The 14,534-nt window shown below is 41.5% G+C and overlaps 1 protein-coding gene across 1 annotated transcript in view; it reads right to left on the bottom strand.

Annotated features, from left to right (window-relative positions):
* cdin1 (CDAN1 interacting nuclease 1) overlaps positions 1–14,534 on the bottom strand; it is a 65,598-nt gene that overhangs the window by 24,611 nt on the left and 26,453 nt on the right. The window contains exons 8-12 of the mRNA XM_050062536.1: positions 14,361–14,440; positions 13,942–13,991; positions 11,280–11,347; positions 9,230–9,295; positions 8,893–8,998 (exon numbers count right to left, since the gene is read on the bottom strand). Coding sequence (XP_049918493.1) covers positions 8,893–8,998; positions 9,230–9,295; positions 11,280–11,347; positions 13,942–13,991; positions 14,361–14,440 — 370 coding nt within the window. The remainder of the gene's footprint in view (positions 1–8,892; positions 8,999–9,229; positions 9,296–11,279; positions 11,348–13,941; positions 13,992–14,360; positions 14,441–14,534) is intronic.

The raw sequence follows: 14,534 nt of genomic DNA, 5'->3' as shown, positions 1-14,534 counted from the left end.
TATTTGTGTTGTAGCTTTATGTCGATGTGGATTTATGTGGGGAGAGAATGCAGCTATAAAAATCCTATTAAAGTACTTTAAGCCTCTCTAATCGATTCAGCAAAATACTGGAGCGCAACCTTTGTATGATAACAGACGTCCCTTTAATTATCTTCCTATTTCCCCCGTTATCTCTCTGCAACTTTCTACAGGTGTAAAGATATCCAGCGGCAAAAAGTGTGCACACAAAACAAAATCTATTTGTCTACACTATAGAAAATGTCACTGCAAGTTTTGCATCACATTGAATGTAAAGTGTCTTTTGTGTGTTGGGCATCCATCAAAATTCTCCTGTTTGATTGAGTTGTACAAAGAGCCGTTCCAATCTTTGCCCACCACTCTCTGGGCTTTTGACAAATGCTGCTGACTTCTTCCTGGAATGAAACCCAGAAGGTCACTGCAGAGGAAAAATACGAAGGGGGGAAAAAGGCAGCGTGGCCGAGAAAATGAGCGGGGGGAAAAAAAAACACGTGCATCTCTGCAAGTCTGATGACATACATCGTGAAAGCTGACAAAAAATGTACGTTAATCTTTTAAAAAAGTTCCATGGCAAAACAGGAATTCATGGAGCAGACATGCTTGCACCTCATTTCACTCGGGGCTTTCTTCTCCGTCTCGCAGTGTCACAGGCAAGCAGAAAGACAGGAGGAGGGATATGTATCGCCGGGGTGCCGCTTTCTGTCCCGCTCCTCGTTTATACACACAGCGGCCGTGTCAAAGCTGCTCTCACACTCAATGGTAAATGACAAATTTGGATAATGCACACATACAACCCTACAAAAATAAATAGGAGACATGGAGGCTTAACCAGAGCTAAATCCTGAGGCTGCTGGAGACCTGAGAGTGCGGATTACACCCCAGACGCCTTAAACAATGCACCCAAATGTGCATCCTTAAAAGCATGAAATCCTTGAAGCATCAGAGCCGACTTGTCATTTGCCATTAATATTCCAAGTTGCTTGTGCTTTGGGGGCCAGCACTGCACTTCTGTGTGCCGATGTGCCCTAAAACAAACACTTGCAAAGCCCTAAAGGAACCACCATTGTGGATAGCTATTTTTCTAGCTGTGGAATATTCGACGAGGAGGATGTCATAACAAAGGAAACAATAAAAGAGGCCACGTTCCTGCGCTGCATGGGGTATCCATAACTATAAATAGGAGGAAGGCAATGTCAGAGGCGCTTGCGCTTTGCCAGGAAAACTGATATTTGTGCAAAAAAAAAGACAAGGAAATTAAACTCTAACTACAATTTCCCATGCATATTAAGTACATTAAAAGTCTACAACCTTAAAATCCTGTAAACATGAACAGCCACCTCGTCAACATCACAACAAAAAGGCTTCCATAAGAAGCTAAACACACTGCTCATATTAGGTTCCTATGACTCTACTGAAAATCATTTATTCTTTAAAAGCCACTATTGCAATGGAGGTTTTATTTCCCTCCTTTCTTTGTTGTGCACGTCTCTGACAGGAAGGTGAGGTAAAGTATGGCAGGGTACAGGTCTTGGAGGTGTCACATTGTCACCCCAGAAGCGCCAGTACCTGTCCTCGGGGATGGCCCTGTAATGTCCAGCCTCATTGGATCAGCAGCCGCCACGGCCTGTGGGCGCCCTCTCTCAGGTGACATCCTCTATCTGCTCTGGCTCTATGATGGCCCTCCTGCTACTGCTGCTGCTGCTGCTTATATGACTCTTGTGCTGCTATTGCATTAAATGCACTACATACACATGCAAGCATTTCTAAATATAAAACAATGCCTATACTTATATTGCGTAAAAGCAAACTATCTGCACATCTAAGAATGAAGGCACACAAGAACCCTGTTTAAAGATAAAGGGTTTTCTACAACACTGTCATTAATTAAGCATTCCTGCCGTTACTGCTTTGGGAAAGTTCAACAAAAAAATGATGGACATGTCAATTAAAAAAAGATGGCAATGTACAATATCTTGAATCAAAAAATTAATTTGATGTCGCAAAACGGATTGACGGTTCTGAGAATACAACGGCATTACCGTGCAATTTCAGCTGTAGAATCCACAGCGTACAGTTCCAGATATAATTGGAAAAAGTTCACAAAGAACTCAAGATGTCTAATTGCAGCTGTGTCAACTAATATAAAACATCACATAAATCAGATTTTTGTCTATTCATTAGCCAACGTGTCAGCGAGCAGATTAGTGATGTTGTAGGAACAGTCTGGTGAGAGTCTTCAGAATTACGACTTCCTCATTAATTGTAGTTTTGCTTCCATTATGTGCGTCAAAAAAAGTGTTGCAACAAAGGACAAGCACTAATCTCATTTGCGCAAAGCACATTCGGATGGAGATCGATATGCACTTTTGGAGCATGAGAATCTTCTGCTTGTAATTATGGGAGGACATAAATTATCCACATTACAACGGGACATGACTTTCAAAATGACTTAAACAAAAGAGCCGGATGAAACATAATGCATGTGCGTGCATTCGAGTCTCAACAAATTTCCAAGTGGTCAAGCCAGATGATGTATAATGGCAAACCCAAAAGTCTTAACCCCCATTTCATATGAGGGAGAAATGAGGCATACTGTCCCATTATATTGCTATAAATCATTTTTTGTGGACGGCTGACAGCTTTTTATCAGATCTAACCTTTTCAAGCCTCCATTAAGAGTGCTAACATTTTCAACTCTGACACATTTGCAGTTTACGAATCTCACAGCTGATTTGCTTTTGGGGGGGGCGGGCACGCTGGTGTCCATGCTCATTTCCACACAGGCTGTCCATTGTATTGGAGTGGGTGGAATGGGGGAGGGAAAATAGGAAACGGCAAAGAGAAGAACAGGCTATGAATCCATTTATTTAACTCTACATTTACCCTTTTAATATCGGCTCTACTACAGTGCAAAGTAGTGTTGTTGCTAAAAGCTATTTTGTGGTAAACAGTATATTCTGATTTACTCTATCGATCCTTTCTTGATACACAACTGCTGCATGGAGGGCTATTAAGGGCCACGAAGATCCCTCATAATCTGACAAATTAATAATGAGTGGACTCTCAGAGAGGAGATGCCGTGACACAGTGAAACAAGCAAAGACGAGACAAATAAACATAATATTAATTTAAGAGGAACCCTTGCAGCCATTTTTGTCAGATGTGTGCTGTGTGACGAAGCTTTGATGTGAAGGGCTGTGGTGTTAATGTTTTGATTGATTTTTGTCTTACTATATTTCGTACAAGCTGTGTGACACACTCTCTCCTGACAATGAGGACCAATCATTGATCTATTTATTGATCCATCTATTTATCAAAACTTCTCTGGCGTCTTTTGTTCTCCATTCCAGATTCACAGCCTTTACAAAGAACGCCAAAGACTGACAACGACATGTTAAGTAACTAAACCTAGCAGGGGCCGTTACAGTTGCATGGTCGAAATCTGCAAAAAACAATGACGAAAACCAAAATCTGCATTTCTACATAAATCAATCACAGTTATTTATGTGCACAAATATTCACGATGTCAGAAAAAATATTATCTGAATGTATACAAGATTAAAGGTACTACTGTATGTGTAATTTGCAGAGAATCCTTGTTATTAATGACACTAGTGGCCATTAAGTGAACTGCACTTAGCATCCTGTTGCTTGCGCCAAGCCTGCACCTCGTAGACGCAAGTGAGCGTCCTGGGCATAGGCCAGAACAATGGGGTGACTTACATGAGACTAAACGTTATCTACTGGCATCATGTTGATAGATGATATAAGTATGAAAGCCAGCTTGGGGTTCATTTTGATCCCAGAACCAAACGAAGGTCCCTCAACAAATCGAATGCCCCTGCTGGTATTGACCCTAGTTTCCTCTCCAATGTTGGCTACATGTCCGTTTAGCCAGACAATCTTCACTTTTTCTGCTTATGTGGACTTACGTTGGATTCTGTGTTGTGGTGGGTAACACTTGTTGGACGTTAGCGGACTTCATTTCTAAGCTAACGATAGCTGATGCTGTACTCTGTTGGCGTTAAAGGCGAGCTGAGGGAAGGCAAGGGTCTTAGAAGTGTGAACAAGTGTGACATCCTTTGAATTTTCCCAGCAAAACTGTCCCGAGCAAGTGGTTATCCTCCAGAAAAGTGAAGCCAATGCGGAAGTGCCTCAAACCCGCATTATTTCTAATGGCCAGCAGGGGCAACTCAACTGATTGCAAAAAGAAGCCCAACTGTACTGTATGTGAGTCTACGAAGAAACGACCCTTCTTCTCGCTTGATTTATTACCTTGGTAGACATTTTCCTAATGAGTGCATGGTCTCAATCACTAGTTTCAAGTCTTCTTCGATACAGGATTATTTTTATTTTGTAAATTATGGCCCAATTTAGAGTCAACTAGATGATAAAGCAGGGTGTGCTTTATGGAATGACTACCTTGTGATGGTAAGACACTATCACGACAGTGTCCTCATTGCTCCTCCCCAACTGGTAATGTCAAGTTGGCGATGTCCAAATTGCCAAACTTAAGGCTTCGAAACAGTTGTTAATAAACCAATGGGCTACGTCCACTTCTTTTATACAGTCTATTGTCCCGAGTCCTTAGCATAGAAATCAGTCCACAGGCTGTTACAGGCAACTGAAAAAGTCAGGGGAAGGTCTCAGTTTTTTTTTAGCTACATCACAATCTGTTAACACATTGATGATACAAAGCCAATAATACATGTTAATTGCTTCACATATTACCTTTAAGTGTTTGATAAGCTACACTAATCAGACAAATACAAGGGCAGAACTTCAGTTGCTGCTCGGAGAGTTATGGAAGGAACTTTGCCAACCATAATTGATTTAAGTACACCATAATCAAGGAGGGGCAGTTAAGGTGGCACCACACAAGGGTCCATATTTCATTACATGCTGTGTTTAACCTTACCCACTTCTCCTAAAACACACAAGAGGCTCATTATGTGTTTAATATTCACCAGCAGGTGAATAATTTTTATGCAACTCTGATAGTTGGGCGAGATGGATAACTCAATTATCTGAACATCCGTCAGAGCAGAGGGCTCGCTGGCTCTGGAACGCCACCAGCTAAGATTGATGGCTGGAAGACACCAATAGCTGCTGCTTCGCCATCTCATCCAGGCACTGGGCCTGAACACGCCGTTTGATTCTGCAAGAAGACCGTTTTTCTCTCCATTTCCCCCCCCTTTTTTATCTTTTTTCTTGGGAGCATTGTAGGTGAAGCGTCATTACCCCTCACTCCACTGAAGAGGGGTTCATTATGGGGTTAGTGTGTTGGCAAGACTATTGTTTGGATGATAAATGCAGTTGGTGAGGGCTTTGGAGGGAAAATTAGTTATGTTTTTTCTTTCCGTCTACAAAAACATGTCCCCATAGCTCACTCTGCAATGCTTCAGGGCAAACCGAGAACAATTAACACAAGCAATGGGTGAAGCAGCTCAGTTAAAGTAAAGAGGGAATTCATGAAAAATAAGCAAATCACTGGAAATGTCAATCAGGGGCAATGAAGTAATTACAAACACTGCTGTGCGATTCCAAGGGCGGTCAAAGAAGAAAACCGAAAGGTTTGGAGTCAAGCACTGAAATCTGAGTTTGAGGAATGAAGGAATGGACAAACACCCTAAACATCAGCCCTTCAGGGCCCGTCTCATCAACTGCAACCAACTAATGAGAAGTGAAAGGAGGATGATGTCACCCCATCACTCTCTTGTACCCTATTTCTCTATTGGTTTATGTTTTTGACTACAAAGCGCTGACCCCAAATTCACTGCTAACACACACAAACACGCACATGTGCGCACACACACGGTTACCTCAGACGATAATGCATAAGGTCTAACAATGAGAGAAAGATGAGGCACATTTTCAAATGTCAGCAGTAAATGTCAATTAAAAATTACAAGGGTGCTGGGAAAGGTAGGGTCTGAAGGGACTGACATTTTTTTTTCTTTTTTTTTGACACAACAATGTTTATCTGACCGGGCTGCTGGCTGACATGACGGGATCTACTTTGTCAGTTCCTTAATACACTTGGACAAGGCCGCCCCAGTGAATATCAATGAAAGACACCCGTGGGCAAATATGTAAGGCTCAGACTTACTCTAACCATCCAATCAGCCTGTTAGTATTCTGATATTTCACCCTACTGTAAACCAATGCCCTGAGTACCAAAGTGGAAGACCAAAGACAGAATAATACCTCTTCCTTTAATCCAAACTAAGAACAAACACTGACTTACACAGGGAAATATTTACAGAGACATCTGATCTTCATGTCATGCTCATCAAATGAGCTCTCTTCCTATATTTACTGCATTATTTTAAGTTTGAGTGACTGAGACGGCAATCATTTAAGTACTCTCTCATTAAACATGGTCTGGGAATGCTCTGGAGCTTAAGCAAAGCCTTTTATTGTCACCAACTTTCTTAGTGGTATTTAATGAGGCCCATCAAAGATAGTAACCATCAAAGATCGGCCCTTTTTAAATTCACACCTCAGTGACTTTTAGTTCCTGACGTCAACAACAGTTAAAAAAAAAATTGTCAGAGCTTTTTCCTCTGGAAGCAGGCCATTTCCAAATAAAACTATGTTACTCTGAGAAAATAAAACACACCATTGATTATGACCTTGACCTCATCTCCCGCATTTTAACTGCTCAATGATATTGGATGAGTCATCTTCCCTTAAAATCAAACGATTGCTCCGCTGGCAGCTTCTGCGTCAAATCAGTGGGTCAGTCATCTATAGGAAAGGGTAACATTTTCTAAATGTGGAGCCATTATTTTCATTTCCTTTACTTTTTCAGTCTTTATATTTTCAAAAACCGTCTTTTAGAAGTTACTGCTTAAAATACGGATTTATTTGACATTATTTGAAGGATATATGGGAGTCTCCCTGGAACTCTTAAGAATTAAGGGATTATCATTGGAAAAAAAAAACTGTATTACCAACTAAGATCTGTCAACTACATCAGGAACCCTAATATAAATTCATGTTTTGCAATGCACACAAAACCATACATAAATTAATTCATGATAAACCGCTTCTCTTTCTGTGTTGTGGTTTTGACAGATCCAGAAATCTGATCCTGATCTGGCGCTGCACACGCACCGAGAAAACAAAAACAAAGACAGAAAGCGAGTGTCCGGCTGTGCCTGGGGTCTGGAACCTCCTGGCGCTCTAGCACCGTGTCACAACATGTCAGCTGGCTGTCACGGCTGAGGGGGGCCGGGGCCACAGCCAGGTGAACGGAGGCGGTGTGGGCGACTTTTCAGCTCGGTGACTGGAACCCCGTGCCAAGGGAGGCAGGGGATGTGAAGACCATGTGTAAGAGATCCGTACTCAGATTTCGTAGGTTTAAAATTAAGCCTGGATAATACTGAGTATTGTGCTAAATTATTTGGATAGAGGCTGATGACACTTTGCATGACAGATGCAAATAGCTGATAGTTTTTGCTAGCATTTACAGGGAAAGATCTGTTTAATTTATTCAATAGCTGGGACACTATAGGACATTTTCAGCCTTGTATTTCGGGTTTCTACTAGAACATGTTTACATGCTTTCATGTTTTAAAGCACTGTTTTCCTCACACTGTCTTTGCTGGAACACCTGTAACACCCTCTGTCTAAAACACTCCATTTAAGTGCCTTAAAAAAGCCCAATCTGCTCTGATTGGTCTGCATTTCCGCTTCTGATTACACGTTTCCCTGACATTAGCATTAGCTACATGCAGCAGTGTACTAGCAGTACTTTCTCCTGTTAAAAATAACCAGTGAAACTTTCTAAACACAACCAGACATGCTCCAGCAGGAATATGATCTGAAATCGGAGAAATTAAAAACATTGCAAACCAAGCTTACATGTTTCTCTGACATTAGCATTTAGCTTCATATGGCAGTATAGGCTACGTAATGTGAACACTTGCAGTAGCGTGCCTGGAGTAGATGACAGCATACAGAAATCTGTCACAAGCTGATGTCAGCTTGTCTAAAAGTGGAAAAAACAGTTGGAAACAGAGCATTCAGAATGGGCTGGAGCCTGAGGTTTTGGCTTGCAGAGATTACTTCTACATACGTTTACCTAATTGTTTGAAATTTTGGCTACGTTTAATGTGAACATCGGACATTGTGACATTATATATCTGACAGAAAATTAAGGAAAATATAAAAGGTCGCCTTTAAAGTAAAAATTACCAAATAGAAAGGGGCAAAGCCTATAGTGTAACCCCCTTGTACGAATTATGTTTTCAGTGTGGTGAGGGAAAATTAAAATAAAGTTGGTGTTTTGCTTGAGTAGACTGTGTCACGATTATTTAGATAAGAAGTATGTTCTCTCAAGAGACAATGAAGTATGTCCTTGTGCATTTTATTCAATTCTAACACACACATTTATATGCATACACATACACACACCTCAGGCCCCCAAGGTCGTACCATGAGGGTCCGTTCCTGTCCAAAGGTTCTCATGACAACAGATGCAACGGATTAATCACCCATTTCCCAGCTTCCCTTCAAAAACAATGTGTGTACTCTGGAAAACAATCAAGCTCCCAGGCAGACCCTTCAGGCTGTGAAAGGCTCCAGTGACAGGAGTGGATGTGGAAGTAGTGTGATGTGCAGATGTACCATATGGAAGTGTGGGGTTAGTGTGGCCTTTGCCAGGGAGGAAGTGGTTAGCGTTGTTAGACAGAGATATGAGCTGCCTTTGTGATACTGAGAAAAGCTGATTGTGGTTTGTGGTCAAAAAGGAGAAGTTATAAACAATATGGAAACTGGGAGAATAGGTGTTGCAACATTATGTGGTTGGTTTAGATAAGCGTATGAAAGGCGAATACAAAGAGGTGAGAATAGGAAGGGATGGCTTACCTGTTCCAGTAGCTCCAGAACTGTTCGTTTAGATAGGTGCGGTGACTGTGGTCGTCTCCAAATGACGCTTTGCTCTCGATCCAGTGTACAATGTGTCCCTCTACAGCTTAACAGAAACAAAAACACAGCAACATTCAGAAATCCAATCACAGGAAAGCCACACAAGCACGATCCAGAAGGGACATTATCTCATTCACAAAAATCAAAGAAAAGATGGTGTCCACATGACAATGTTTTGACAACTTCATAATCCTTTATGAAACAAGGAAGCTACGGTTATCAGGGAGATACTGTATGTCAGATAAAATATTATTATATAATATATGTATATACTAACCAATGGGAACCTCCAGGATGATATCAGGTGTTTTGTCGTAGCCCATAGTTCTCAACTGGTTCTCATCTACAGGAAATAAAGTGCAGAATTTTAACGTCTGACTCTTTGCAGTAAGTTTTACTCTTCACAGAACAAATTCTGTTGCATCAATCACAAGCAGGTAACCTAAAAGCCTTCACAAAGGTGCTGGGAACAAAACCCCTTAGTGTTAGCAAAGCAGAAGAAATAACAGTAGAGGACAGCGAGCACAGTAAAACCATTAACTACATCTGCCACGTATTCGCTGTCGTTGCACAAAAACCTGTAAAGCCCAGTTACAGAGCTGCTCTCCAGTTTGCAGTTTGGCAGAGCTTTATAAAATATACAGCAAAGGGACAAGGTTGGCATTATAGCCTCTGTAAGCCTGACCCCTGCCTGCGCAGGCCGCAGCCATTGTCCTTGACTTCTGGTGCGCTTCGGCCATTATCCCTACAACACCTGATTTCTCCATTAAATCTCAGGCTGACCAGGTCATTCAGTTCCGAGGGCCTGCCTCTTTGTCTCCAGCCAAGCTCAACTAATGGGGCATGGAAGGGAATTGAGGAGAGATGGAGGGTGGCGGTGTCAGTGGTGGTGAGGAGGTAGCATCAGCCAAGGGGGGAGAAAGAGAGCTGAGTGAGGTCAGTGAGGCTGCCAGAGGCCTGTGGTACAGAGGGGCATCCTGGGTGTGGTAATGTGGGTGTAGATGTGTACGTGGTGGGAGTGGGATGGAAGCCTCTTTTCATACCTACTGGGCTGTTGACATTGTCATGTGGCTCTGATCGCCTTTTTTACATCACCTTTGATTAAAATTAATGGGCCATCCCCGCTGTTGGGTAGCTTATTTCCAATCCATTTATCAGATGGGGTGAGGCGGCCTCAGTGGCCCTCGTGTCGCCCGAACTCTGACAGTTTTAGAACAGTCCTCTGTACGGCTCTGGAGAAAGGTCAGCACTCCAGGTTCAAATAAATGATATGGTCTTAATGACAGTGGGAATGACTTTTATCCTTCATCACTCATTTGACCTAGGGGATGATGATGGGATGGGGGTGATGGGAGGAAGGGAGGGTTAAAAATTCTGTTTCACAATTTCACACCTGGACACTCTACCTTGATTTAATATTGTTGGAACTAGATAATAATGTTAGGAAAGTAGAGGAGGTTAAGAGAACAAAAATATAACTGGTTAAAAAATTAGAAACTACAATCGCATATGAGGAGCTTCTATTTTTTCTGAACTTTAAATCGCCCAAACTACCTATTGGAAAAACTGTCTTTGCAGTCAAATATCCTCTCACTGGTACCAACATAACATTCATGTTCATGTAAGTAGACAGGGTGTCTACAGGTATCAAACAATAAAATTTAAAGCTATTTAAATGACAGTTTCAAAATCATTTTTGACCAAATTTAAGACTGATTTTGGAACAAATCACCTTTTTCTTATTCAAATGCTGCAGGGGTAGGTTTTATGTTGGAATATGGGTAGGTTAATCTACATTTTACCATTATGTAAGTGCAAATATTAAGACTGTATTTGGTTTAGTGGCAGTTTTAAAGATTTGTGCCATCAAAATGTGGACTTTGACGCAGAAGAGCTTGACTCATTTAACAAATAGAAAGTAAAAGATGGATAAATGAAATTAGATAAAATGTTTGTGGCATTTAAGACCTCAACAATTCAAATTTAAGTCTATTAAATGACTTTAAAGGCTACTTACAAAAATTTAAAGTACCTGCAGACACCCTGATAGAAACTGGCTTTCTCATTCAATGTTGGACAAAAAAAACCCTGAACAAAAACATTAAAACATATCACTGAAGCTTTCATTCTATAATTATTCATTGTACCCCGGTGCATAAGCATCCGAGGAAATTTGATAACAGCTCCTTGTTGTTAGCAAATCAATAAGAGATAACATCCACTGCATCAGTCACATCCAGGTCTTCCTTTGCTACTTCCAGAAAGGCGACACTGCCATGACCAGACTGACTTCAGAAATGTGATGAGAAGGTGAAAAGATGGCTCACCTAGAAAGGACAGGTTCCTCTCCTTCAGTTTGTCACAGAGCAGCACCTCATGTTCTTGGCCAATAGCGCTGAGAATAGAGAGTCAAGGATTCCAACATACAGCAACTGCAGATGTTTAGGTGGTGAGGTTTCAACAGGGGCAACATGAATACATGAATAACATGAGTACCGATACAGAGGACCTATCTGATACCACTGCATTAAACAGAATAAACAGCTATATGTAACAAACCTTGTATGGGTGTGAAATGATTGCTATCATGCTAACATGGCTCAGGTTAAACCCTTTGTAAAACATGAGCGAATACAAACAGACAATGAATTATTATCTAACAAGACAGTCGGTCATAAAAACCGAAAATCGCCACAATTTAGTATAAGCAACACCAGTGCCATCTCTCAAAACTAAAGCCTTGCATACCATACACATTGCCTTTTACTGGTGGGACTTTCCAGTGTAAAATAGTGCCAAATTGCTGACATTTTGCTAATGGCTAACGTTACACTGTTTACCAGAAATAAATTCCTGGCTGCTCTAAAGCAGTAGTTGCCAGTGGCTACACAACTCACAGTGTAGGCTACTGTTTGAGAGCGACAATGAAGAATTGATATCAAGGAAAACTGCTGTTTAATACGGGTGTACAACTACTTTAAAGTTTGTTCATGAATTAAGTCAGTGGTTCCCAACTGGTGGGTCCTGGTTGAAAAGTGGATCAGGTCCATTCTGAGTGGACCTCAAGTGATTCGCGAATGTGTCAAGTTTTGAAAAAAAAAAAAACACTTTATTGTGAAGTACAACAAATTTCTGGCACAAAGCGAATATTTTGAAGTGCCATTTCCTGCTGCAGAGTGAGTGAATACCTGAAAGCTACTTGACAGAGACAGCAAACTACCTCGACAACATGGCCAAACCTAAGTATGACACTGAATATATTAAACTGCGTGGACCTTGAACTAATGTCTAAGGACAAATTTGGACCCCGTGGCTGGACCAGTTGGGAACCACTGAATTAAGTGGAACGGGATGGATGTATAGACTCACATAATCAACGAAATCTGATCCCGCTTTCTCGGCAGTATCATAGGCATTTCCGATACTGGCATTTGTATCGAAACAACTCCACATGAAACTACATACAAAGTTTGAAAGTTGTACTTGTGAGAACACAAGTTGCTCATAAAAATTCTGCAGGAAAAAATCTGGCCTTTTACCTGTAAAATTAGTTACTACGGACACCAGAAAATAAAACCGTATTTGCTGTGGTAACGGAATAAATGCACAGACATGAGGTAACCCCAGCTGTGCATGTGTACGCTTGACATCAGTTTAACTCAAGAACCTGCTTTCCCCAACTATTGGCTTACAATGCAAAGTGAAAGCCACTTCTCTTCTTGCCGATGTACAGCCAGAGCCCAATCAGAGTCCTCGGGTCAACCTTAATCTGCTTTCACAACAAATCTCCAAAGTGCATTACCTAAATGAGGAAGATGAAACAAATGCCAATTTGGCAAAATGCATAGAGCGCCTGCACTGGCTGCTCTGCTCATTCCTCTAAAATCTCTGAAGAAAAATGCTTTTAGAATAAATGCCATTTTGCATCAGGATGCAGGCTGCTTGTTACTATGGGAAAAAAAATCCTGCATCTACAGAGGCTGGAGAACATATATGCAAAACTTGCTTCTCCCACAAGAGACAGAAAAGTTTGTACCCTGTTATGCTGCATTCAACAAACACTAATCTCTCAAAATGGACTCTAATTAATACACATACATCAAAAATGCATTAAAGGCTATTCCTCTCTTGTGAGGATGGACCTCTTACAAAGCACATAGTAGCGGGGCGGTTATAATGAACTCTCTGTGGTTGAGTAACTGACTCTAAGTTGACACTGACGAGAAGACGGCCAATGAAAGGTAAAAAGGGGGGATGTGGGTGGGACAGGGTTGACTGGCTACGAACAGAGCAGCCAAGCCCCACCGCCACACACGAAAGCTTGGGCAGACACAATAACATACAGATGTACCCATGTACACTCATTCAAATAAGTCTCCTCCCCCAGGAAATAGTTGGTCTGCTACCCAGCTGCTTGCCCCTAAATAGCCTGGACTCCCATTCTGCCCCTACAGTCAAGGCCAAACCCCTGTTAGGCAAGAGGAGGTATTTGTAATGGGCAAAGAAAGGGAATTACGAACAAATAAAAGTAATGTTCGATGGAAATTAATAGTTCAGATGTGCCCAGAACTCTCCATGGTGCTGATCAGCATAAGAATTATCTGAATTAAATGCGATCCAATTAAAAATTATTTTAAAAATCAGCGTCAGCATAAAATAACAAATCATCCGGGTTAAATAAAACACCAAACAAAAGAACACATTAACCACCGCGAGGCTTATGAATGATCTCTCTCTTCTTGTATCATAGAACATTGGGTCTGATCCACTGTGTGCACATGGAGATGCATTTAGATCAGCCCCATCCTCTCCTCCTCCTCTTCCCTCCATCGCCTTCCAGCCGCTGCACCGGTGATAGTGGGATGGCAGGCAGGATGAAACACTTCCTCTGTGAAGCAGAACTTTTATGTCAGGTGAAGCCAGACACATCTCATCCCCTTCAATAGCTCCTCGTCAATTTCAGGCTTAAAATTTTATGGGATAGGATACTGTTTGATGCAGTCTACCAGCGGTCCATAACAGCAGTCATTTATTGTGCACTGAAAAGAGGGGGAAGAAATATTATGGCGTGTGAAAAAAAAAAGGGTGGGTGGGTGTAAAGGGAGGTGAAGGGAAAGGAAGCCCCGTACAGTGGCGGGGAAAGGGGGAAAACACAGGAGATGCTGGCAGATTGGCAGGCATGACCGCCGGCTCTCACGTGACCTCATCAGCAAACATGAGCGGCTGATGCCGTCTGTCAGCCAGGTGGTACAATAACACTTAGAATCTTGCTATACCTAAGCAGGAGATTTGTTACATGGCAAAATCCGACAAACTTTTCAAATTAAATTGAAGCAATTTAAAAAAGTGAGCAATTTAAATGCTTTCCTGTCATATTCCAGGTCGAATTTAAAAGTTAAAACACTTACCTGGTAGATGTTATTGGCCAGGATTGGGTCTGGAATTAAAGACGGGTCCTTGAGCATGCTGTTGAGGACTGTTTTAGAGGCTGAGAACAAGACAGACAGACAAGAAAGGGTGAGAAACAATTACAAAAATATATAAATAAATATTAGTATGCAAATAGCGTCAAACTTCACAGC

This window comes from Epinephelus moara, chromosome 14 (assembly GCF_006386435.1).
Source record: "Epinephelus moara isolate mb chromosome 14, YSFRI_EMoa_1.0, whole genome shotgun sequence".
Classification (NCBI taxonomy): Eukaryota; Metazoa; Chordata; class Actinopteri; order Perciformes; family Serranidae; genus Epinephelus; species Epinephelus moara.
Note: the sequence above shows the minus strand (reverse complement) of the source record. Positions and strands in the feature narration are given on the sequence as shown.